The sequence below is a fragment of the Martes martes genome, assembly GCF_963455335.1.
Source record: "Martes martes genome assembly, chromosome: 10".
Taxonomy (NCBI): Eukaryota; Metazoa; Chordata; class Mammalia; order Carnivora; family Mustelidae; genus Martes; species Martes martes.
In genome coordinates this window covers 104,517,002-104,543,772 of record NC_137898.1, presented here as the reverse complement: position 1 = coordinate 104,543,772, position 26,771 = coordinate 104,517,002, and the positions used below count along the sequence as shown (strand labels likewise).

The window sequence follows — 26,771 nt, the reverse complement described above, 5'->3', positions numbered from 1 at the left end:
AGGAAGCTGGACCCGGGCCCCCATCTCTCCTCTCGCGCCCCGGCGTCCGTAAGAAGTCCAGAAAGAGAGTAAAGGATCACTTCGTAACATTAATTTTTTTTTATTAAGAAGACAGATATTTTATAGTACTTCTTTTTTTTTTCTTTTTTTTTGTAAAAATGGTATACATGAACCAATACAAAATGCGAATGGGAACATATGGATATGGAATTTCTTACACCATAACATTGTTCATGTACACCTTAAAAACAGAACTGGCCTAAAGGGAAAAATAAGACGTCGGTGTGACTAAAGAACAAGCTTATTTGGCATCAATTATACATCCTTCATTATTTTATATTCCTTTAAAAAACACAAAAAACAAGTTTGTTCTTTCTTCACTCTAAAAAAAGTGATCAACCTGTACAAAGTAATACTCAACAATACATTTCAAACAGTGCACTGTATACTTAAGAAAAAATACATAAACCAATATACAACTAAAACCCATAATTTCCTGTTTTTGCTTTATTTTTATTTTTTTTTCTTTTCCAATGTGTGGGGCCTACACTTTGCAATCTACCTGAGACAGAAAACACCAATCGAAACACATGAACCTGAGACATGTCAACATTGTAAGCCATAAAGTTACATCAGGAACACTGCACTACTGTACACTTTTCAAAACAAAGATGGGAGGTCCCAAAAATGAGATGCCAATTTTGTGAGCAATGGTAGGCTTTTTTTTTCTTCCCCCTAAAAAGAACAACTGAAAAGACCTTTCAACGACATGCTAAATGGTTCTCACCCTTTGATGCGGTTATACTATGCTCAGAATGGGTGCTAAGGGCTCGGAATAGAGCTGCACGTTATAAAATTCATTGAAAAATGGATGTTCGTTGTGGCTTTTTGTCTTGGTTAAGTGCCTAGGGATAGGAGGGGGGAAAACAAAATGCTGCTCAATATGGATTTTCTTTTACATATCAGTCCGTTCCCAAAAGGCCCCCATATTGCAATGGTTCTATCAAAGGTTAAAACAAAGACAAGAAAAATAAACACACTTTCAAATAACAAAGAGTTGATACTTTTTTCCCCCTTAAATAAATCAGTGTAAGTTTTCCACATAATGTAACAATAGTAAAAATGCACCTTGCAAAATCCAAAATTACTCACTGAAAATGTTATATAATATATATTTATATATATATAGATCTCTTTTTTGATGCCATCTTTCCATAGGGACTGTATTCTGGAGTCTGGAGCCTTACCAAAACATATGGTAAGAGTTTTTAGTTTTCGTCCTTCGGGACTACTTCTAGATTTCCTAGACGTATCAGTGAAAATCCCCACATTGCTTTAAAAAAATGCAAATGGTAACTCGACTCCTCTACCTTTTCCCGAGGCTCCCCATCTAAGATATGTTCAAGGTAACTTATTTTAGTAGCTATGCACTATGGCTGCCATCATGCGAGGATCAGTAATTTTTGGCAGATGGTTCTTAAGGCTGAGGAAAGAGGCCAAGGCTAGTGTATGAAAGGTAAAAAGATAAAAACACTCACATTTGAGTTTTGATTAAGTAACTGAAAATCCCTACATGCTGTTTTTCCACCTCTGCTCTGACCTTTCGAGAACTGAGATCCACAGCAGACCAGTGTGAGAACAATACCGGCCCTCCTTTTATACCTCCTGCCTTTGTCAAGCCAAATCTCAAGGAATGAAAGTTTCACACGGATTTGAGTTGGAAATCCCAGCATGACAAATATCTGTAATATACAGTACATGCAGGCCACATCCTACTGCCTTCCTAACTAAGCACAAAGAAAAAAAAAAACCAACAAAAAACCAACCCTGTCCCATCCAGTCACTCACACGCCACGCGGACTTGCTTCTTCCTACAAATTAGTGAGAAGTATGGCCGATTGGGAAAGGCGGATGGAATCGTTTGGAACAGAAATAACCAGAGCAGAACTAGCTTTCCCCCCCTCCCTACTTCCCCTCCTGTGGCAACTCAAATTTGTCCACTTATATAAAAGGAACAGACCTCACCTGTCAGGTCCATTTAGGGCATTGAAAAAGGAGGAGCCCTTTCCGCCCCCAAACCTTTCTGGACAGTGTGGGGCATCTATGCTGAGCCGTCTACAGATACAGAATTAAAGACAGATTCAATCTCATTGTGACACACCTCACTTGCAGATAACCTTGTACAGTAATGTAGTTCCACAGCAAACAGAACATTTTCTGAATCACAGTCTAAGTTTCTAGTCTTCACTGCTCTACGTATTTGAAACATGGGTAGCAGCAAAGAGTCCTCATTGTTCACCCAAATCTTTACGACAACAGAGAAGAATGCATTATGGACACACTAAATTCTGAACTATGAAATCTAAACTGTGCTGGTTCTCCTTTTATGGAACTGAACTTTGAACAGAAAGCAGTTTCTTCAAAAAATAACAACAACAAAAGAAGCAAAAACAACAACAAATTCAGGGGAAAAAAAAAGATTCGAAGGAATCCCAGCAGGCAAATTCCAAAATGGGAGATTTTGGAAAAAAAAAAAAATCCAAAATTTTTTTGGGGAAAAATAAATGCACACAAAGGAAAAAGAGGAAAAAAAAAAAAAAAAGGAACGCAACGAACAAACAAAAAACAAGGCACAGAATTTCTGCAGTCTACTCAAACGAAAGCCAAGCATCCAAGTTTGACTTGGTAGGAGAAAATAAAACTTAAAAACAAACAAACAAAAAAAGAAAAACAATAACAACACAAAAAAACCCAACCAACCAACAACAAAAAAAAGAGGTGTCACAGCAGAGTGTACTTTCAAAGAACATTTTTTTTTTTTTACAGCAAATCCCAAGCCTTCCCAGTCTCACACCTTTCCACCCATTCATAAAAAAACACACGAATTTCTCGCAAGTTCCAACATCACTGTCTCTTTATCATCTAAATAGGGCCAGTTGGACACCTCATTGAAACAAAAAGGCTGATCTAGATGAAGTACTCTTTCTTTTCTTCGGAGTTGTTCTGTCCTCCTTCTGCATTGATTATAGCTGTGTCTGCGTCTGCTGCGTCATCGGCTCCTTTGGCTTCATGAGTGAAGTATGTACCTGAAAGATGAAGGGGTAAATCACCGTGACTGTCTGATGGCCTCTGTGCAAAGTGGTACAGAGATGGCAACTTGCTTTATGGCCATCATCAGCCGAAGTGGTGTGCAGGCAGCAGAGGGGAAAAAACAATTGGAAGGAGAGAGCGAGGTGGGTGAGACAAATGGGCATCCGGGGGTTCCAAAGGCACCACTCCAACTGAACCGCTGCGATATAATTCAGCAAATGAGACATTAGAGCAGTGATTATGACCAGAGGGTGTCGGCAGAAGAAGACGTGAGTGGGAGCTAAAAATGCAGAAAGCTGGAGAGTTGCTGACTGACGTGTGAACAGTCAACGCCAGGACCAATGACCAGAGATGTGCGCGCACATGGTTAAAGACCAAAGCAAGGAAGAGCAATTAGCCAATTAATGAATTAGGGCCCTGATGATGTTCTGCTGTCGCCTCAGCTTGTTTATCTGCCCCTCCCACCTCCTGTCTGTGGGAGCCCTGGCTGCCTTGTGCGTCAGCGGGGGCCCGCACGGGCACGTCTGACCGTCTTCTGCCTCCCGCTTCGGCGTGGGGTTCCCGATCGAGAAGCAGATGGTTATGGTAACCCTTGGGGTCAAGACTTGGGGGTCTGTCTTAAGGGACAAGCGAGTCTCGCTCGAGGTGTGACTCTAGCCCGGACCCGGATTCATGGATTCGCTAATTGACACAGCCACTGGAGAATGACGACACACAGGATGCTCCAAGGGGGAGACACTCTCATCGGCAGGTCCCAACCGTTTACGGGAGAGTTTACGGAGAGAGACGAGGGCTGCCCCTCAGCAGGACATCTAGGTAGCGCTCACCCTGCCTACCATAACCCAACAGCCCTCCTCCCGTGATACAGTATATTCTTGAAGATTCTTAAGGAGAGAAAAAAAGGCTGATACAGTGGTGGTATTTTCAGGTTTTCGTCCGTGACAAATCTGAGCAGGCGGGCGGTCAAGTGTCCCCCTCCTGTCCCTTTCTTTCCTCTGGCCCCTCGTTCTCCACAGCTGCCGACTCGACTCGGCCCTGCTCTCTGGCCCCCCCTCCCAAGCTCTATCAAGCCAAGAGGCTGGGCGTTCTCGGCTCAGCGGGGCAGGGCAGAGGATTCCCAAATGGTCCCCACAGAGACGGGCACTGCGGGTGCTCAAGGTGGTTTCAAGTACCTTGGGCCTCCATTGCTGGGCTCAGGGGGCCTTCCCCAAACCCCACTTCTATGATCCAGTGGTATGCAAGCGGCTGCGGTTAATGCTATAGGAAAACCCCACAAGCTCACTGAACAGAGCTGGAGAAAAACATCGGAGAGAGACAAGGGCCGACAAAGAGAGGGAGAATAAATTACCAAGAGCAGGGGAAGAGGACCGGAGCAGCATGGGGCACAGAGGAGGAGCGTTGGAAAAGATGATTGCCCATCCAGGCTGCACAGTTGATAAGTGTGATGATTAATGGCAATTTAAATCAATTGCACTGATAATTTAAAAAAAAATACATATTTATGTGGCTTTTAAAGCACATCGAAGCAAGGAAGTATTCTAGCCGCTGTGACCATCCTCCCCGGAGCTTGGGACCAGGCAGCTCTGCGTGTCCACCTGCTTCCCAAAAAGCAGCAGAGGGTACGGGCACGTTCTTCCCATGTCGATCGCTTTGGGGTTCACGCCCCACCTCTCACACCCCGGCCCCTATTTTTACAATTTTTGCTCCAGGCCCAATTACGGAGTGCAGAATCACACATCTAGAAAGCTTTTAGAGAAAATCCAAATCAAGAAGTGCTCATCAACCCTCGGAGTCCTCATCAGCAGCTGCTAAGATTTCTGGTTTTTTTTTTTCTCTCCCAGTTTCGGGAAACCTCGACAAGGCTGTGTGACCACATAATCGAAACCTCCCATGGAAGAAAACCTTGTCCAGTCCCCAGATGCAGGGGCGGTGGTGGCGGGAGACCTCCTGCCTGCCAGAGCACCTTGCTTACCTTTATGTCTGGCAAAATAGCGGCCCAGAATGATGAGCAAACACAGCATGGCGAACACGACCACGGCCACGACACCGCCAATCACGGCGTGATCCACCGCTCGGATGGCGCCCTCCTCGCCCGCTCGAGAATCTGTCAGAATCAGAAAAGGAACAGGGCTGTAGAGCTCGTCGCGAGACACCAGCAGCCCTGGCCACACTGCCTCCCGATCGGAGGTCACCTTCTTTTCTAATGGAGGAGTCAGAGCGACAAGCCAGGTGGATCCGGTTACACCGAGGGAACACACCGACCTGTCCAGTGCCGGACCGATCTGTTCTCCCCGCAAGGCAATTTTGTGATACGCAGCGGAGGAGCACTAAGGGACCAGGGAGAGAAGAAACGGTCTGTCCGGTGCTGGCCTGGTCTTAGCGCTCCCTCCGTCTGTGTCCTGCTGCAGATCCCAACAAGGAGGCCCCACCTAGCTACTCAAGGGCACTGGGGATGGCGCCTTCGGGCCCTGGAGGGGAGGCGAGGGAGCTTTCGGTAGCTGCCCAGAGACTTCTTCCCCGCCAGGCACGTGCATAGGGAAAGGAGCTCACAAGCCACAGCCGTCTCGAGATAAAACAAGGTTTATAAAACTAAAGACAGGTGACGTGCTCGCTACATTCAGGATGTACGAGGGAGTAAGCCTCCTTCGAAAGCCTAAACACCTATTTCAAAAAACAGACAGCAAGGAATAATTGTCCATTGCCACAGACGGGTTTCCTTTTATTTATTTAACACTTCACGAGGCAATTAATTTTCCTTTATAAGCATCACTCCCTCAGGGCGTCTTCTTCCGATGGAGGAACGACACGTTTGGCTGGGGAACAACTCCAAAATGAACCCAGAATGAGCTATGGCGATGCGGAATGGATGTATGGCAGTGTAAACAATTTTAATTTAGGAATGTGGCTACATCACCCCTTGCTGAAGTCCTAATGGCACCCGAGATTTATAATGTAGTAAAAAACAATTATTCTCCCGTTGATTAATACATTAACATTTTGGAGTGGAAGCTAAACCATTGTCTTTTTTTTTATTGAGTCAAGTACGACACCTCCATTAAAATGATTTACTAGCTGTACCTTACAATTTAAGCACAGCAGCAACAGAAACGGTAAAAATCTTTTAACTTTACATGATTTGTGAAGTCATATGTGAAGGATTTACCATTTAAATCTTTCAGTACAAGAAGCACATGGCCCTATAAATCTGTCCCCCTTGCAGTTGCTGGACGCCTGAGAGAAATGCATTTCACCAGGAAGACGGAGAGTGCAAATTCAAGTCAATTTTTAAGAAAGATTTATCTCTGTCTCTCTCCAAAGAACAGAGCAAATCTCTGAAGCCTCCACCTCTAATAATATTTGAAGTTTATCGATCAAGTGTACAGATCCGTGACAGCTAAAGGTAATGGTGCTCTTTTGAGCCGAAACCTGATACAACGCTTTCAGCAGGAGGGCGTGATTTACACTTTCTATCGATATTTCCAATTCTGCTCTGAGATTAAGTACTGAAGGATGTGGGGAAAGAACTCGTGACCGAGGGTTCCACGAAAAGTGCTTTAATTAAAAGAGTTTAAATTAAAAAAAAACGAAGTATTTAAAGTGTTTCATTAAGTTATGTTTCCGAGGACCAAAAAAGCCCAAAAATCCCAACCCGAACAGAAATGCCAGATCGGAGGCAGCAGCAGGTCGCCCAGGACAACAGGATGATGGGAGTTTAATTGGAGAAGGAAGATGGGTTGGAGGCAGAGTGCACTGCAGCCAATTAGCCCGCTCCGTGATGTGCGAGCCCCTCCAGCAACCTGTCTAATAAGCTCGACTTGAAACGTGGTGGAGACGAATCGCCCTCCTCGGCCAAAAGTGTTGCCTACTGAGGAGGCAACAGCCTCTGTGTCTTGAAAGTCATCTCGTCGGGGCAGAACTCTGCCGTGGAAACTTCTTCTTTTAGAGACAACACAGCTTGTGGGAGGGGGGCGCTCCCTCTGGGGTGGGGGGCCCTCAACACTGGGTATCTGTCCGAGGAGACCAATTCACACCCCGGAGACTCTCGCCCAACTGCACAGAGTCAGCATCGCTGGTGGGAAGAGGGAGCAACAGAAAAGCCACAAAGTTGTTTTCCTTAGGGAGCTGTCAAAATGGGGGATCTTGTGGGAATGAAAATAAACTCATCTCCAACTGCCATGAGGTGCGGACCTGTTGAAAAAATAGGAGTCTTTCAACCGACTCCCTGGGTCTTAGGCTGGGGTGGGGAAAACAGCCATACTAGCCACGGAGGAGAGGGGAAAGTGAGGGGCGGGAGCTGAGAGCGGCCTGGGGAGACTGAGAGCAGAGAGAAACTTTGAGAGGCCGTCCCGGTTCCAGGCACAGACCTAAATAACCTGTCTCATGGCCGCTGTTCAAAGACTGCCTCCTCCATGCCTAGGCACAGGAACATTCTAGAAGCCCGAGAAAGCCAGAGACAGAGAAGCTGTGACCCACAAAACACCTCACAGGCTGCGTATCTGCGGGATTAATTTCCTTAGCCCAAACTCTTCGTTGGATCTTTGCTCCAGATGAACTTTGGGCTCAATGGGGTCAGTGCTGCCTAGTCGCCCCCGCACTTTGCCCACATTCAGTACCTGGGTTCTAGTGACCTTCCCCGCCCTAAAGGACGTACATATTTTACAGATACTTATTCGGAAGGGTAATCTCTCCCACTATCTCGTGATACTCACTTGATAAGAAAGTTTACTGCCACCCGTTAATCACCCAGACATTTTTCCTGCCTTCAATTACCGCAGAGGGACGCAGAAAGCAACTGAGGTTTCCTTTATAGGGAACACGGCCGTCTGTGAGCCCCTCACCACTTCTCTGCACCCCAGCCCGGGTTCACCGTCCTCTGTGAAGAGCAACGTGCTTTCCTGCCTCAGCTCACTCCTCCCTCGTTTCCACGTGTGGGTTGTTGGGAGAGTTTGCAGAGCGCTCTCGATTGGCCTCCGGTGGGAGGGGATCAGGGTGAAAGCTGGTTACTATGAGGGCAGAAGGGCCTGCACCTGTGGGCTGGGGCCTCGCTCAGGGCGAGGAGCAGCAGCACGACTGTACACCACGAGGCAGCGGGCAAGTGGCTGGAGGCTGCGGGAGGAGCGTGGCTCTGACAAGTCCCGCAGCGGCCCGGCCTTTCCTGTTCTGCTCCCCAAGGGAGAGCTCCGGCCAGTGTATTAAGAAAGTAACTTTCACCATCATCCAAAGATCCTGCTCCTCTTAGGGTGCAGACCTTTCCACTTTGAGGTGCCACCAACGTCCCTGGGGAGGTATCCTCCCCTTTTCTGAATCAGGCAGAGAAGGAAACCAAAGAGCCAGACTCCACAGCTGCCCTTGGCTTCTACCCTGAAAGGACACGTGGGCGAGGAAAGCACTTAGAAACACGCCTGGTCCTGGGCGCCTGGGTGGCTCAGTGGGTTAAAGCCTCTGCCTTTGGCTCAGGTCATGATCTCAGGGTCTTGGGATCGAGCCCCGCATCGGGCTCTCTGCTCGGCAGGGAGCCTGCTTCCCTTCCCCTCTCTCTGTCTGCCTCTCCACCTGCTTATGATCTCTGTCTGTCAAATAAATTAAAAAAAAAAAAAAAAGAAACACGCCTGGTCCTTAGGCGAGTAAAGAGCTCTTGGGTTCAGAAAGTCTTGTATTCTTGTGCTTTTAAGAAACGAAGTAACAGGTGTCCCTAAGAGTGTTCCCACTTCTGGGACTAAGCTGGGCCCTATTATCCTGTGGAGGAAATGCCCTGTTTCTCCTTAGTGTGTGCTGCCGGCATCAAGGTTATCCCAGCCTTGACCTAAGCACGTTTGGGTGGAGTGACGAGAGTCACCCCCAATCCCTCCACGTGCGACGTTGAGTACCTCTGGCTTGGTCGTGCCATCGTTCTGGCTTTCCGGGGCGCTCTGTGGGCACTGGGAAGAGGGTCCGTGCTGGCTCCCGGTGGTGGCACAGGCCTGCCTGCCTGGACCGTCCCCTCTTGCAGCCCTGTCCGAGGCTCTAAGTGTGACATGCGTATCTTTAAGGACAGATCAATCATGAGCTGTTTAGTATTCGCGAGTTGGCTTTTCTTTGGGCAAAAAGCTGGGACAACTGGGCTCCAGGTGAGAGTTTCCGAGCTGCGCGCAGAATGTTAAGTTGGCGACTACCGTCTGGGCCCGAGCTCCCACCACCCTGGGCTCGCATCAGCATCTTAGAAACCGCAAGGACAAAAACATTTCAAAGGGACTCCCAAGAGGGCAGCCCCCAGCTGCTCGGTCCTCTTCACCTTGGGCCAGGTGACCCGGCTCTCTCCGTTCCTCAACACGCAACATCAAGGGGCCAGTTCTAAAGGCAGGGGTTCCCGAGGACCTGCCAAGAAAAGTGATTGCTAGGCCAAGTTCAGGCTCCTTCCCCCACCTCCAGGGGACTCCTTCCTCTCCACTCGCTTTCCCTCCTCAGACGACTGGCCAGAACCGTCCTGGTGGGACGAAGTGGGGCCACCACTTCACCCCCTGGCACGGGGCGCCTCACAGAAACCGCCGGGGGAATGCCTTCATCGTGGATGTGTGATCAGCCGAGAAGGCTCGGCTGCCAGCGGCAGGGATTCACGGCTCGTGCGTCCCGGACCAGCTCCTGGCAGAGAGGGACTCTGGCAGAGGACGTCACCGGGCAGAAGGCTCACGGCCACCGTGGCCTGCCCACCGTGCAGCCCGGGCTGGGCTTTTTGCCAAAAGGACACCAAGTTCCCGACCTCTGAGGAGCTGAGGTGTGACCCGGTTAAAACATAAATGCACAGAGCAAACGTACGGCAGAGGGCACGACGGCCACCCCGTGTTGGCTTACCTTCCCATTTCCGAAAATCCCTGGCTCAGGCTATCTACGTCCTCCAGGAGAGCTGGGGCTCCTCTTAAACCCATCTGTTTCTTTTTCCCCTAGGCCACAGACCACCTCAGGTCTCACCTTAGAAATTAGTATTTAAAACATGGTGGGGGCCCTAATGCTACTGGTCTGCTTCCCTGTCTTGAGCAATTCCTACGCTCAACCCTTCTGCCGTTTCCGCAGCCGACGAACAGCTGGAAAAGAGTGGAGGCTCTTGACTTTTTGCAACAGTTCTGTCCCTTGGTTTGGTTTGAGGCTTTGTCCTGGGCTGAGGGCTTGCCGGACAAGTCCGTTTAATTAAAAAACTCTCAGCATCCCTGTTTCTAATGGAAATGCTGCCTCCAGCTTCCTAGGACCGTAGGGATCGGTCTGTCTTAGAGGACGCTTAATGATGTCATTTGCTACTTCTCGCGAGGGAGAAAGCAAAAGCCTGCTGGTGGGGATTTCGAAATCGGAGGCAAAACCAAAATCTGACCTCGAAGACAAAACAAAACGAAACAAAACAAACAAACAAAAAGTGGCACCACCTGAAAACTGTAGCTCCGCATTCCCATCCCCCTACCGCAGCTCCCAGCGTGGCAACACAAATAAGTGTGCGTTTTAAAGACCACAACTTTATTACCGGAGGGGAACACACTGAATGACATGCACTGACAAAATGCCACATTATTTGCTAATCCTAATATGTTATTCTTCCTTAAGATTTGCTTTTCTCAGCACCAATTCAATTATAGATGCTACAAATCCTTCTGACATTTAATTCTCTCTTGTCAGAGAGCAGTAAATGTATACAGTACATGCACAGCTTTCCCATTAAGATGTTAATATATATCGGAGCACACTAGCCTCTACGTAACATAACCTTTCTGTTCTGCCGTCTTAGAAGGGAGAAAGGAAGGAATAAAGGCAAGGCAGGAAAATCCCGACGCTCCCAGAGAGCATCTCGGGCAGCCAGCACTACCCTTCAGCCGCACTGAATTCTAGCAATGTTAACTGCGGCTCCGGAGCATTTCAAAGGAACCACGTTAAGCTTACTTAAAGGAATACTGCAGTCAGCATCCTCCTCCCGCCACTGAGAGCTCGGTACGCATTCATTTAAAATGAGAAGTTCTGCACGCAGGCTTCGGACTGTACATGGTCACTGCTCAGGGATGAGGACCCAGACTCTTGCAGGTGGTCACTGCCTACAGATGTGCCTCCAGACACGGGCCCAGACGGGAGGCGAAGAAGAGTTAGATCTCCTTGCCCGCATGGCCCACGGGAGAGTGGTCGGATCTGGGGTCAAACAGGGCTTTGTTTCTCTGCTCTGTGACTGCAGGCGGGGGGGATCAGCCACTCGGAGCCACAGAGCACAGCCATCCCCTCACCGGGTCTTTTCTGCGAGGCCAGCATGCGGAATGGGAGAGTGCCTCTCTGGGCCAGGGCTTGGCATATCATGGGCACTCAGTAAGCGTCTGTCACAGTTAAATCTACAATAGGAGAGCCTGAGGGGGGCTTTCTTCCAGGTTTTTAATATTATGGATGCCAGGCCAATACTCATCAGCTCTCTGGGGGTAAGGGCTGCACGGACACGCAAATGTACGCTCGGCACTGCTCTCGGACCTTGAGATGGCCATAAACCCTCGCTGAGTTGAAGTCGCCAGGCCCTTTTCCATTTCTGCAGAAGGGCACCCGGGCTGATGGATGGCCCAGCTGCCCTGTGGGGTCAAGGTTGAAGGCCACCTGGGCCAGGTCATGACTCAGGTGTCCCATCTGAGCCCGAGGACTGGAAGTATTTATTGTCAGCTAAATACTGAGAACAAATATTTTTTATGTTGATTTTTCTCCCATAACTTGATTTAGTTATTTTACCCAACAGCAGAAATGCCTTAATGAGCCCGACGGGGTCCTCCCAAACACTCAGTGTCCCCAGAGGCCAGGAGGCACACTCAGGAGTCCACTCCACTCATAATAAGGACTTCAAAGCGAGAGGGCCTTTCCCATTGGAAGCAACAGGAAGGCACGGGAGGACGGACCCAGAGTTTTCCTTCAAAGAGTGTATAGCTGAGAAAGAGGACAGAGTCATAAAGTATTTCCAAACATCCATTTCCCACTAGAATCTCTTTCTGGAGAAAGATGCTCCTGTGGACCTCAGGCATTTGGGGGTGTGAGGAGGATGGATTAATGAATATGGTGAAATCACCCCAAGGCAGTGTCCAACCTGTGGAACTGGAATTCACATTTTGTGGCAGAGCCTGGTGCCTCACTAGTTGGGAGGAAACGTTCCTGTTTGATGGCCTCCTTCCTCCCCACGAGGGAAACAGTAGCATGTTGGATTATGGGAAGATCAGCAATTCAATGACCTTCAAACTCCCATCCTGGGAGCGCTGCGGCCAAGCTGCCACAGACCCGAGGCGATCTTCCGTCTACTGCCTTGTGTTCAACAGAATTTTAAAATCAGGAAATCTACACGTTTTAAACTTCGTGACCCCAAACTTTCCCACGGCCTATAGGACCATCTCAGTGGGCAACTGATCCCAGAATTTCGGACAGCGTTGGACAATGGCACCGAAATCATCTGAGGCAATGGCCTTCTTCGAAGGAGAAAAAACTTGAGTTGATGCCGGAAGAGATCTTTCCAGGTCACTCAGCACGTGGTTCTACCCCTGATGGGCTCCGGAGAGGCTCACTTTCCCCTCCTCATTCCCTGGATGCACACACTGAGTTGGAAGGGGTCCAAGAGGAAAAGGATTCCTGAGAAGACCCCAGAACAGAGGAAGCGTGGAGTTCACGGTGGAGGGAGAACCACCCTTAAATTAGTCTCTGTTTCCTGCAGAGGTCCGAAGGCCCGCATGTTCAAATTCTGCCTCTGCCTCTTGAGTAAATCATTCAACCTGGGGAGCCCCAGCTTTCTTTTTTTCCCCGCTCAAGAAAATGCTCCCAGGTGTTGGCTCCCTTGCCCTGTCCCAGTGGCCTTCTGTGGGGAGGTTTTGCTCTAAACTGGCCTCTGCCTCTTTCTGGTCCCAGTCACTCCTGTTTACTCTACCCGCTTTAATTTTTTCTACAACATTTGTCACTGTCCGTCATTATCTCGTTGTCGTGAGCCTGGCTGCCCCACTAGAAAGTAGCTATGAGTGAGCCTGGCTGCCCCACTAGAAAGTAGCTATGAGCGCGGGGGCCTGCAGTGTGATCGCCACAGCGCTCCTGGTCGGTGTTGCTCACCGCTGCATGCCTGGTGCCCGGCCCAGGGTCTAGCACATACAGGAGCTCCAACAGCGGTGCCCAGCAAAGAGCAAATGAGATCATCTGTGAAAGACTTTTCTAAGCTGAAAAGAACTGTATACAAGCTAAATACCACTACACTTGATTTATAAGCCGCACTTAGAATTTGTCTACACAGCCCAGCTGGTTTTTCTTTATCATCGTTATTGCTTAGTCAGTGGGGGCAAGGAAGACTGCCCCCCACCCTCAAGGTTCTGTCTATTGAGTTTTTCCACACACATTTCAAGCAAGTTCAGCCGACTCTGAGGACCTTCACAAGGACCAGATGGTCACAGAGCCCGCCCCCCACCCCAGAGCTGACCATCGGGATCCAAAGGGCTTGATGTGCTTCTATTATCTACATTTAGACTGTATTGTGAGCCCCTGTCTCCTTCAGAAATCATTCAGGGGACACCAGCTGGCCCACCCAGAATCTTCTATCATGCCTGGCATGGATTATCAGAGCCATTTAGGGTTTGCCCTCGGCCCATACTCTTCTACAGATTGTGAGGGAGGTGTGGGATTTTTCTAGATTGCTTTCTCATTTGTAGGGCAAGAGCTGAAAACATGTTTGGGGGAAGCATGACAGCTCTGGAATTTCTCGTCGGTGCCTCCGCTTCAAAAGCAGAAGACTGATGGACTGCTCTGATAGTGCCCGAGGGCCATTCTCCGGCACAATGTGTATTTACCAAGGCGCTCTGCTGAACAGTCCCCAAAGACCCTTCCATTGCTGAAAGGAGGGAGGCGGTGCAGACATTTTTTAAAAAGTTTTAAAATAAAATCGAAGGATAAATATGCTTAAAGCTATTCTATTCCACACGGGTGGCGATAACCACCAGCTGTCACCAGGAAACAGCAGATGTAATTGATAAAACAATTCGAAACTCTTATGGGCCCATCGTCAATAACGTTAACACCCAAAAAAGTAAATGAAAGGGTTCAAAGTAGGACTGAAGGAGCTCCCCAGGTCTGCCAATTATTAAATCACCGAACTACACACATGCATAATTTTTTAATGCAGATTAAAGAGGAGGATCAGCTGGGCAACTTGCTTTGCTGGGTGAGGACGGAGTGCCATATGTTGCTTATGAAACTGTCATTAGCTCAGGTAGTGGTGGTGAATGGGGGGAGTGGGCAGAGGAGAGACGTTCGCTATTTCTAAGGAAATGCAGGATCTAGCATCTATCCGTAATAAGGAAAGGCTGAAATTTCCACCCAGATGGAAAAGGGAATGGATGGTAATATTATTCATTACCACAGTTTAGCATTAAATGCGCAACACCTACTCTAATTTATTGATGGACTGCTTAAGACGGGTGTTAACCTGTTTGTCTTGTATTATAATTGAATTCAGTCTCTAGGCTACAGAAATTTGAGAAGTTCATCCTTTCTCAATCAATATGCTCCCCTTCAGTGACCCATTTCAAGACAGCTTCATAAAAAATAATGTATTTTGTTTTAATAAATTTAAACACTATGACAGCTGCTCAATTTTTATTGGTTGTTTTTTTTTTTCTCCCCCTTTGGATGTCTCTCTGCTGCTGAGGGAAGCCAAGCTCACAATCAATAGTAATTGATTAATCAGCATCCCCTTTGAACAAAGGTGCTAATCAGTTTTTGATTAGTTCATCAAACCAGATGCAAAGGCAGCCCAAGCCCGGCCTGATAGATCATCAGTGTTCTACATGACTTATGGCTCCCGAGCAACCCAGGACTGCAGCGTTCCTGGAGGGGGTGGGGGTGGGGGAACGACATAATTATTCATTTAACCGAATTATTAGGAGCACAAACAGTTGTTGGTTTACTGCTCCTGACTCGGGCGTGATGGATAGAACTGCAGCAAGACCGCATCGGACTTGGTGCAGGGCTGAGAGACCCGGAGCGCTTCCTTAATTAATTAATTAATTGATGATGCTTGCGGAAGGGGTGGATGGCTGACACGGTCCTACTTGCCTAAGGAGGAGAGAAAAATTCCCTTTGCCTATCTCAGTGACCCTCAGGTGACAACGACGCCAAGTGGGGTCAGGCCCGTGAGGACTCAGTCCTTTCTTGGGATCCTTGAGAAGGTTCCCCTTGCCAGGGCCGTGGCGTCAGCTGTGTTCTTTAGGGTCGGGACACGACCCGAGAGCAGACTGCTTACAGGCAGCATTACATTCCAGGCAAGGAGCAGGACTTATCTCTTCTTTTAAGCAGGCTAATGTTTTTTGCAATTTCTCTAACCACCCCACCCGAAAGAGGCAAAAATGAAGCCCTCCCTTGATGGGCTGGCTGTCTCTCTAATCTTCTAGTTATTTATCTGAATTCACTAGGATTTGGAACTTACTCATCCAACAAGTATCAATCGAGTACCTGCTACACGACAGGCATGCGGCAGTGAACAAACCCAGCACGGCCTCTCGGAGCTTCCACTCGGTGGGAAAATCTGACAGCTAGGCTCAAGCTGGGACATGCTACGTCGAAAAATAAAGGCACCCGCCCTGTTTTCTAGGTTTGACGGAAGGTCCTGAGAGGCGAAAAATCTGCACTTGGAAAGGCTAGGTGGCTCTGATTTTCTCGCTGGGTGAAACCCGCAGTCAGGGACCATCACCTCACAATTAACTATTCAAGGGAGCGGAAGTGAAGTCTGTTCAACAAGGGGCAATATGGACCCCTTCCTTCCAAAGGCTGGAGTCAGCATCCGCAGCCCTACGCCATGGTGCCTCCATCACAGTGATGAGGAGGAAGGGGGCTTCCTTATTGATTTATTAGGAATTAACCGACTGAAATGTTGAAGGGGCTGTAGCTGGTTGGCAGGGAAGCCCCAGAGCATCATGGCAGCTCATGTAACTGTTCAGCTCTGACCATTTTGAATCTCCTCCCGCCCCCCGCCCCCTTTTAGGATATGCTTCTTATTCTGGATTAGTAACACCTAAATCCTGGAATCAAGCATGAAACCTACTTTTGCAAGAGCTCAGTGTGCTGTGAAAAAGGTCTGAGGTGGATAATTAGTTTACATCATGGTGTGTGACAAAACAATGGCCCCCCTCTTCCTTCCTGCCCCCTCCCCTCCCCACCCCGCCTCTAAGATAACTATGACGTGGCTTTTCTAGTCTATTCTACAGAAGTAGATGGTCAATAGGAATTTTTTTTCTTTTTAAAAGGAAGATCTTCTCTCATAATCAATAGGAATTTTTTTCTTTTTAAAAGGAAGATCTTCTCTCATAATCCAACATCTTTAAACTGCTTTGAATGCAAAACATTTCTCTCGAACCGTTATACAGCCAGAGCATAGAAAGCATTTTACACCACGGAAAACAGTGGCTTTCGTACAATCCAACGATGAGCTGACCTCCCTTGCACGGACCCCCTCAGTCCCAGTCGGAAATATACATGCCACTAGCACCGGAAAAAGAAGGGGGCGAGGAGGAAGAAAAAAATTTGTTTTCCTTTTATCTCAAAATCCACATTTGCTAATTAACTGCCCGGGAAACCAAAGGCCATTTTGTAGAGGTGGACAGAGCACGCACAGGTTGGACACCGCAGTGCCTTACCTAATGACTAGCCCTTACCTGAGAGGTCCTCACTGTCCAGTTCTTCTGCGGAATTGGGCAACTGAGTAAGGCCTTACAAGTAAAAACAAATCGTTTTTCTTTTCATTCCTCAAGGGACATAAACAAAACACTTCAGAACTGAGGATGAATTTCTTAAAAAAAAAAAAAACATGAGCCAAATCTCTTGCTATCTCTCTCTTTTTTGGATAGCTTGAATGCATTAATCCATAAGTACATTTCTCCAATCATTTCATTTTGTTATTGATACACAATCAAGGCAGAAAGATTCCTCAGTCTCCGCTTTCAAAGCACATGAAACATGAAGGTGAATGTTTAAAATCACTCATTCATAACAGCATGCAAAAAGAAAAAAAAAAATAAAGCCTGATTGTTAACCGTCAATGCTCTGACATGGCCCTTGAATACAAATACAGTTAGAGGTTACATACTGCTGTATGTAAGTTTTATTTCACATTTTCCCGTAAATTGAAATCCTTTGCCAATACTGACAAATACATTTCATTATCAATTTATGACGATCTTGGATCACTTATTTCAAAATGGTACAGCATCTGCTAACTACAGATTGCAGGTTATGTCTTCATCAGAAAATCTGATTCGCAAAATGACTTTTTAAAAAGGAGAATTTAAAAAAAAATCAGTGGTATGCCTGAAAAATGAAACCCTCAAAGCTGAGAAAGCAGTTAGGCCAGGAGCTAATCTGGGGGGGAGGGCTTGCACGGTCCACACGGAGCCACCAGCAACGTTGGCCAGCTGGGCCAGCTCTCAGCTAGCTCTGATCTGAATCAAAGGAGGGGGAGTCGGAGGTAGATAAACAATGGGAGGCTTGGCTAGGGGTGGGATTCCACTTCCTCATGCTTTACTTGCTCCTTTCAGGAAGATCATGAGCCACCACAAGATATGAGACAATCTAAGAAGGCCTCCATTCATTGTTCCTTGACATTCTGCTCAAAGTCCAGCCTGATGGCTCTGGGTCCTCTAATTTGCACAATTTGCGAACGCTTCTCTAATGGGATTTGTCACTTTGGAAGAGTATTTGTGGGCCTATGAAACCACAAGGACTTTGGGGAGAGGGATGGGTCTTTAGTTTTCATCCTTCCCTTCTCTATAGCCAAGCACGGAGTATAGTCTCAGCAAGCATTTGCTGAATGAATGATGTAGGAGTAATGCTCAGTGAACTACCAACCAGAGCATGAAACAAATGCTCTGGAAACAAGCAATGTCAAACTGATCGCACTAGTTTAAAAAAAAAAAAAACTAAAAAACAAAAAACCCAAAGTAACAGAAATAATCATGTAGAAATGGTCAATAAAAGCTTGGGTTTTGTAAGTCGTTTTATAAAGAAGCCAAGTGAATATTGATAGCCAGGCTGGTGGTGTGAAAGGAAGCCATCGTGTCAGCTCTTGGAGGAAGAATTTCCATTGTGAACCTTGGGTGCCAATATTCAAGGGCAGGTGCCAATTAGAAATGGGTGCGTTTGAGTCCCCGGATGTTCCCAAACTATAGATTTAGGCAACAAAAGGGAAAGTAGTGAGTAAGGCAATCAATTATAGAGGCAACTGAGTAGGGATGCTTTCCGTGTGTCCTGAAATCTGATTGGCCGAAAGTGTTCCTATTTCTAATTGGCTTTATCCATTGTATAAAGACTGATGAATACAATTATTTGAATAATTGTTATAAATGGGCAACATAAAGTACTTCTCTGTAGTTAATTATGAATTTGCAGTTCTCAGAAGGCTAATCCCTCACTTCTACGTGGCCCAATGAATATCAAAGCTTTCTACATACGTGCTTGGCACCCACTGAACCATATTAAACAAGGATGTTTCAAGTAGGTGGCTTTACTGCTGAATGCCTGCTTCCGTGGGGAGGGCATTAGAAAGCTAATTTTAGAAAATAAAGACAAATACGTTTATGACGTATCACTGATATGCAAAGTTTCCCATTAAAAAGCAACGGACAGTTGATATATCCCTCATTAAAGATGAAACCGTCATTTTTAATGGCATAAATTTTAAAATACACCAAATCACCTGGAATCTACTGCTCAGATTACATCGGAAAGTGGGAAGCCATTTCGATTAGTGGCGTTAAATTTGTTTTTGCGCTACTGTTGTATTTTATGAGTCTACAGTGCTTGGCCATGGTTGGATAATTTTTGAATAAGTATAATTGGAAGAGTGTACTGAGGCACTGAGTGTACAAGGGAGGACAAGCAAAATTTACCTCCTAGAATTGCTTTGACTGAGGTAGTTCTCTTTCATGTTCAAACTCATACAACCTCTTATTTTCTCAAAGAAACAAAGATGCACTTTATGAGGCAGACGGTGTTTTCCAAAAGGAAACGTCACCATTTAACAATACGTGGGAAATCCCTTCTTGGTTTTTCTCTTTAAACTTCCATACCATCTGTTGAAGACCCTTCTTGTCACTTCTAATTAAAATGTATCCATTAAACTTCTTTAAACTTTGTTAAACAAGTGAAAAGTTTAACTATTGGACCACGTGGGACTTTTTTTTTTTTTAGCAATTAATTCTGAGCATGATACTTTCAGGTGTGCACGGTAGACGTGCGTTGCGCTTGTTCATGGTCTAGGATGGGCTGCACGTCCCCTGGGCCTCCTCAGTGCCTCTGAGGTTGTGACCCCTCCTTTCCAACAGACGTCGCTGGCTTCTAAAAGTGGTGTGAGGTGGCGATCTTAAACCAAGCTAAGGAAAACCTCAAACATTAGAAACAGCAAGAAATCCTAGAGATAGTTAAATAAAGTCAAGGTCAAGCAAAATTTCAATGTTTGTGGGTTTGGTTCATTAGGGTTTCATTTTTTTTTTTTTTTTAGAAAATGTCATAAAAGAACGATTAAAGAAAACCTCAAAGGAAACAAAAACGTAGCCCCCTGGCTCCAGTACCATTCCCAGTAGGAAAAAGTAGGCGATGGTCTCTTTCTTACCTAAGCGGCATACATCTGATCACTTGGCCATATTATGGAAACTGTTACTTCCATCACCAGCCATAAGAGTTCAGACGCCCCCGGTAGTTTTAATCTAAAAGCTCAGTCATCCTGTTCTTCCTGCTTTGTCAGCTTTTGTGGAGAGTTTGTCCCTTCTTCCCATGAGCAGAAATTTGGTTCACGCCGTTAAACAGTAGCACATTGTTTCCAAACGGCATATCAAGGCTGAAACACAATCTTCAGGTCCTGCAGCCATTCGTAAACCTCTTTAGCTTTGTTCTTGAGTAGAACACACAATGTCTGCAGAGTCCCTTGACTGAATGACAGCCTTTGAATGCCACTGTTGTGTACTCATACAGAGAGATGTGCAGAGAGGTTCATACACAGATGGCGGACATAGCGGTTGTAATAATGCGCACTGCTGGCTATTTGCCTTTTGGATGGGCTGCGGAAGGAGCCCGCAATTGAACAGAACGTTAAGATAAGAATTTCATGTGCTTTTAGGATTCTAGCAAGGCTTGCACTACTTATAAAATTTTGTAAGTCGGGGAAAGGGAGCTTCGGGGGGCGGGGGTGGGGTGGAGGGTGGCGACTGAGGGCTGTGGACTAGGCTGTGAGTGCGTATCTAGCACAGGCCAAAGATTCTGCCACCAAAACTGAGAGTGAAAACTTGTTTCAGGGGTTCCCAGTTTGAGTCTTACCAGAATTATATACTGAATTAAAGACTACTGAAAAACTCATTTGGGATATGTAAATTCATGAGCTCATCAGCCTCTGATAGATCAAGAGGTGGAAAGCAAAAGGATAGGTAGACTGGAAAATCATAAAATGGGAAGGGGGGGGTGGGAGGGGGAGTGGGGGGGGAGGGAGGGAGAAGCTCCGACCCAGAGGAAGCCAGCTGACCACAGTGCGGCAAAAGCACAAGCACTATTCCAGACCATGGGCATGCGGTCACCCCAAACCTCACACAGGGGAGGTGGGCGGGGGAGGGGAGAGGGTACACACAGGGCTGAGAAAGAACAAGGCACAAGACACAGAGAAGCGCCCACATTTGAACAAACAAAAACCATCACGCGCACCCACACGTCAATAATCATAGTAAGGACGACACCATCCGTGCTTTAAGTCACTCATGCATTTCTGCCATTAGTTTCAGACCACGTAGTACCAGGATTTGGCAGAGCGTTTTTGCATTGCTCGACATGCACACATGACACAGGATTCTTCCTGACCAGGCCTTAAGGATGAGCTCCAAAAACACAAGTGCTCAAGATCCTTATTCAAAGAGAATCCCTTCGGTCACCCTAGTCTAAAAGATCCCATTCTTACACTCGCTTTTACGTCTACCATCAATTAGATCCTGAAAAACACATTGTGACTGATTGTTGTTTGTTTTCTTTTTGGAGAAAATCCATTTGATTTTGAGTCATGCCCATGCACTTCTAACCTTCCAATACATGCTTGTTCCAATCAGATATTGGTAAGAACAAATGACCAACATACATCAACAACTCGTATACTTCTTACGTACTCTAGCAACACAAGCTTGAATAAAGTATTTTAATGAGTCTTCAAAGGGAAAGCTTTCTTTATAAATTATTTTTTTCATTTTTATAAAAGAAAGGAGAACTATATAAGGAACTCCAGAATGAATCCTTTTAAGACCAATAAAGTGGCCACGACAGGCTGACCTAATGTGTCTTGTCATTTGAGTTGCCAAGTTCTCCAACCACACCATTTTTCTAGGCCCAGATCTCTCTCATGAACATCTCAAGGTTATTCTCAAGTGAATCTTAGTCAAAAGGTTGCTGCACTGAAGAAGCTGGGTTTTAGCTATAATCTACTCAAAGGCAATCTGGTTGAGATAGGGTCCCTTGCTTTATAGTTTCCACCGTATCCTATCACCTTTTCTACCGTGACGACTGACCTGAAGACTGTTTCCCCTCTGTCAAGGAAGATTCTAGATACTCCTTTGGCTTTCATTAAAGCTGTTTGCCGTGGGCGGTAGGACCTCTTTGTGAGGACACTGAGAGTATCAGACAAGTTAGGAGAATGCGTTTATACGTGTATTACATAGGGGACCATCCTGGGTTATCACTTCTGTCCTCCTGCTGGTAAGGAATAGCGTGTGTGGATGTGTGGGAGGGGGGAGGGGAGAACTCTTTTTCTTCCTCCCTGACATTTCTTGGCTGCCAGCCAGTGAGCAACATCCTGGCGGTGTATCGCTGTCCCTCAACTAATAAGGCAGTGGTTGCTTCTCTGTTCTCTGCCCCAGGAATGCCAGAAAGCCTGATTCCAAGTGCTTCTTCGTTACACCACAAAAGAGAGATCACTGTCACTTTCTCTTTCCAGGAAGAAAGATCTGACCAAAAACCATGTCCTAGACCACGACGGGGCCCACGACGGGGCCCTAGGTTAACTTCTCATTTTTCAGATCAGGGAACATATTTCCTACTTGGAATACCTCAGCCGACTCCAAGACTTACATCCATCAGAGTCAGGTAAGTACATGGATTTTATCGAAGGGACCTAGCAAATAGAACTCTGGAGTCTTAGGAGATAAATGATCAATATTTCTTCAAAGATCTCACAGAATTCAGGAATCTTATGGTTACATTTGACCCTGGAGTCAATTATAGGAAGCTCAGAACTTAAAGCATCTTAAAAAGAATAGAACAAAATCTCTTGAACGGCATTAAAATAGCCTTAAAGCTCTGCGACTAATCGATAAAAGTCAGGAAGTGCTCAATTAATGATGAAACCTACAAATAGCTAAGCTTAATGGAGTGCAGTGCCTGAGCTGTAGCAAGCACTATGGGGCATTACCTTAGAAAGTGGAGGTTTTATACCTAATTGATTTCCCATGATTGCCAGTGTATTTGGCCTTTTACCTTTTCCTTCTGTGCCCGGTGACAGCAAAGGGCCAGGTGAGGCGGGAGGGGTGTGGGGACGAAAATAATGCTCCACACCCAAGTTCATTTTGCTCTCTTGGAATTCCTCATCAGAAAGTCCAAATGGGGATTGGGGGCACAGGGCCAAGCATCAAGGCCTGACCTTCGGGGATAGCTCACACAGGATGGGTTTCACTTAGGGATTTCCAATTGCCAAGTCCTCAAATGTAGGTCTGTTTTAAGGAAGTCAGTCTGTGCTAGGAAGAAATGTTTTGCTATAAGGCTTGGCTGATCACCCCCTGTCGCTTAAATGGTGGAGTCCAGCCCTGTACAATGTGCTAAGTGATTTCAATAGGCCCTTTACCAAAAAATCCCCTTGAACTCAATTATTAAAATTTAGCTTGATTTGTAACATCCTTTCTCCAAGCACAATATCACTAAGGTTAGAGTTAGGGAATGAAGTCATATACAGCTGAAACATGATTCTAATTTCCTGATTGGAGAGACACAGAAAAGTTAATGGGCTTCTTCCAACCTGGTAAGTCAGAGAGGAAATAGAAAAGGATGTCCCAATGGCTGTTTTGTTTTTTCTTTTTTAGTCACTTTTTGTTTACGACCTTAACCAACTTTGTAGTATTTTGCCTACGAGATGCCTACCCACACACAAATGATCTTTTCAGTCCCACTTAATGCTGTTAAAATTTACATCTGGTGTCCCTCCTGGCTTGGAGAGGCTTCCTGCCCAGTGCTAGCTAGCATAAGCCTGCGCGCACACATGGAAATTAAGAGTGAACTGGCCCGGGTTTGCAGAGGGAGCTATGATGGGGAACATAATTAAGAGAAGAGCGATGACCTCCCCCTCGGTGGCGTGAATTTAAACAGGACAACCCTTCTGCCCTTACCTGTCCTTCACAGCCTCAACTACTAAGTGTCAAGAACGACCCCTCTTCCAAATGTACCTGGGACTCTAGCCTATAAACGAAGAAAGCAACTGGGCCTTTCTTTAATCCAAAGGCCATGATTTTTAGGTCAATATTCATTTTTGAAATCCCTCGTGTTTGGGGGTCTGGTGGCGCTCTACCCATAAGGGCCACATGTGGCCGGGTCTCCTGCATCCTGGCCTGACAGTCACTGGCCTCGCTCCAGACGGCAACCATGGGCTCCTGAACTCACAACAGAAATGACAAGACTCGACATCCTTCCAAGCCTTCAAAATTACAGTCTATGTATGAGATCAGTCTACTCGAAATACGATTTCCCTTGAAGACTGCATTTCTCTTTTTCCCAGGCTTGCCTTGCCTCTCAGCAGCGCTGAGAAAGTAGATAAACAGTAATGTGATACCAACCGTGAACTGCGGGCTCTGTCGTCGCTGCCGTGTCTACAGACGGGAACAGAGGATTGGAGGAAGGGAGGAAACAGGAGGAACGGCATGCAAAAAAAGGGAAAATGGAAAAAAATGGAACAGATAATATATGAGCAAGCTTTCAAAGAACATCGCGTGACAAGCAATAATAAATGAAAAGCAAAAAGCATTTGAAGTGAGTTGCACTGTTTTAAGACATGCCTTCAGCTCAAAGCTGCGAGCCAGTGAGGAAAACAGTCAATTCTGTGGTTCTGGGGGTCTTGCCAGGACACATCTACTTGCTAGTCCATAGTCGGGGGAACATGCAAAGTGAGGGGAAACACCAGCGCAGACTCGGTGGCTCTGAACACATAAAGGCTCAGGACTGGGGCGGAAAAGCTCAGTCGGCAGGCTGGCGGAGCAAGGGATTCATACATTCAAACATTGCCTTTGTCTGAAGCCAGCCCACGCAGGCGCCCGGGCTTTGGGACTGCCCATTAGGCATCAGCGAAACAATCACACTTTGAGGATCCTCTACGGCTTACGCTCAGATGCCTGTACATGAACACGTGAGCTCACGTTTTCCATCCCGCCTTATTATTTTGGCAGCGTTCAGCTGGAAAGTTCCACGGACTGGGAGGCCATGGGAATGAACATATTAACAGTTTCCCGATAACGTTTCTGTCCACAAACCCCCCACCCCCACCCCCAATCCCCTCTCCCAGCCACCAGGAATCCTTTCTTCACTTTGCAGCCCTCCCTGGGTTACAACCTAAGAGCAGAAGACCACCATGGACACACCCAAGTCCGCACAATTGGCCAAACACCACTTCCGATCACGTGACTTTCCACAGATCACAGTATCCAGCCATCCCTTTGCTCCCAGTGTAGCACCACGTTCGCTGTTTAGGTTGCTGCAAAGAGCCCCCGCCTTTGTGGCCGCCTTCGCGTTGCCAGATGCACTTGCTGTGGAAGGAACCGTGGTCTCTTTCTTCTTCCATTTCCGGTGCTTTTCAAGTTTCCTCCTACTTCTGCTGGGCTTCGAACCAGGCATGCTGTCCTGGCTCCTCTTCATAGGGAATGGCTCAAGGGGCTCCAGAAATTTTCTTTTTATTTCTGGCTAGAGGAAAAGTGGGATAAATATCTAACAAAATGCACGATGACATTCTTTTTCCAGTCATCTTTTTTTTTTTTTTTTTTAAAAAAAACACCACTCCTGTGGCCAACTTCATTCCAAAGTCAACCCATCTGGCCATGCTTTCGTGTTCGACTCTACACCTCTCCAGTATGTTTCTTTCCATTATCCCCATCTGGCCAGGAAGGGATGGTGACATGAGCTCGTCATCTCTGGCTGGGGTGGCGTTCTTGGTTGAAACTGCAAGTAGTTACCTGTTCCCCTGCCTCCCACCCTTAACACAGCTATTTAAGCAGGTAATTATTTTCATGAGTTCTAGAGACTCCAAAAGACTCTTCCGGACCCGACACAGGCAATGTTTAAATGCAATGGAATGCCACATTTTTTTCTTTTTTTTTTTTTCCTGGTCAAACGAGCCTGGTGCTTCTGATCTGCAAATCGGGACACGTGAATTCACACCGGTGTTCCCCCTCAGTTGGCATGCTTTCCTCAGGACCCTATAACCATCAAAACAACTGCAGCCCTTCTAAGGAGCCAGGATTAACCAGCAGTCTGAGAAGCCACTGCAGCTTTAACGTCACTTATAGCTGAGTTTCTGAAGAATTGATGAAGGAAAGAAAAACATAAAATACACCGCATAAGAACACAATACTTACTTACAAGTCAAGTCTGTATGCATAAAATAGCAGTAAAAAACAATACCAAAAATTGTACAGTTGAAACATCACTACACGGGATCGGCATGACACAGTTGACACATCTCCTTACTTGAAACATCCAAGTCAAGTGTTAGTTTCAGGTGCTTTCAGCTTAAGGGGCAAGATCAAATGCACATTTGTACAGAAACACTTATATACATGCTAACACATTTTATGGATAGGCACTGGCTCCTTTACAAAATTTTTTAAAAAAAGAAGAAATAAACACTTTGGTTGGTTATTTTTATAGTGGCGCTTCTCATAGGCTATAATCTTAGCAGGTCAATAAGTAGCATAAACACGAAAGAGAGGAGGTGGAGTAAATCCTAGAGGTTAGAGCCCTCAAAACTCGTATCTTAGCATGAACTGATGACTGCTCCTTTTACCGTCTTCCTACATCACCGTGCTGCCCGCTTTATCATGAAACTAAGTTAAGTGACCCTAGGCGTCGGCTTCTTTGTGGGCACTAGAAAATGAATGAGCCCAGTCCACAGTGCAGCTTGCTTCCCCAGTATGGGGACGGGAAATCCATCAATTGCACCCAAAAGGGGAGGAGAAAGGGATGCGGTAGGGGTGAGGTGGGGGGGGGGTGGAAACATCTTCTAGGACCGTTAAAAGCAAACACACGTTCGAGTCAAACCACACAAGTCACTGCGGCTGGAAGTGGCAAGGCCACGGTCAGCAATGGAGCAGGGGAACACAGCAGACACACAGGTTGGCCAGAGTTCGAAGGGGGTGTGAGGGAGTGTTGGGGGAGGCACCGATTCTATTTCACTAAGAGCATCTGGTGTGCTATCTGAACAGAGGCTATTCCAAGTAAAGAATTAAAAAAAAAAAAATTCTTTAGAAGTGACTTTGTGCTCCCCGCAGGAGAGCAGTGTGACAGAATCTAATTCTCCTTCCTAATTGCATTATGACTTCATGCAGAAACCGCAGACACCCTGGCTCTGAAGGGAGTGCCGCTCTGTGAAGTGGGATTTATTCGGGGTGTCTTAATCAGAAGACTGGCGA

The 26,771-nt window shown here is 46.6% G+C and overlaps 1 protein-coding gene across 4 annotated transcripts in view; it reads right to left on the bottom strand.

Annotated features, from left to right (window-relative positions):
- Positions 1-2,795: 2,795 nt before the first annotated feature.
- CADM1 (cell adhesion molecule 1) overlaps positions 2,796-26,771 on the bottom strand; it is a 321,945-nt gene continuing 297,969 nt past the window's right edge. Inside the window, exons 9-11 of one of the 4 annotated variants that reach the window (XM_080815949.1) lie at positions 23,931-23,963; positions 5,063-5,194; positions 2,823-3,086 (exon numbers count right to left, since the gene is read on the bottom strand). In XM_080815949.1, the coding sequence (XP_080672075.1) occupies positions 2,968-3,086; positions 5,063-5,194; positions 23,931-23,963 (284 nt within the window). In that variant the 3' untranslated portion in view covers positions 2,823-2,967. Of the gene's footprint in view, positions 3,087-5,062; positions 5,195-23,930; positions 23,964-25,129; positions 25,658-26,771 lie in introns of those variants that run through there. The other 3 variants (XM_080815950.1, XM_080815951.1, XM_080815952.1) reach the window with 3 other exon arrangements.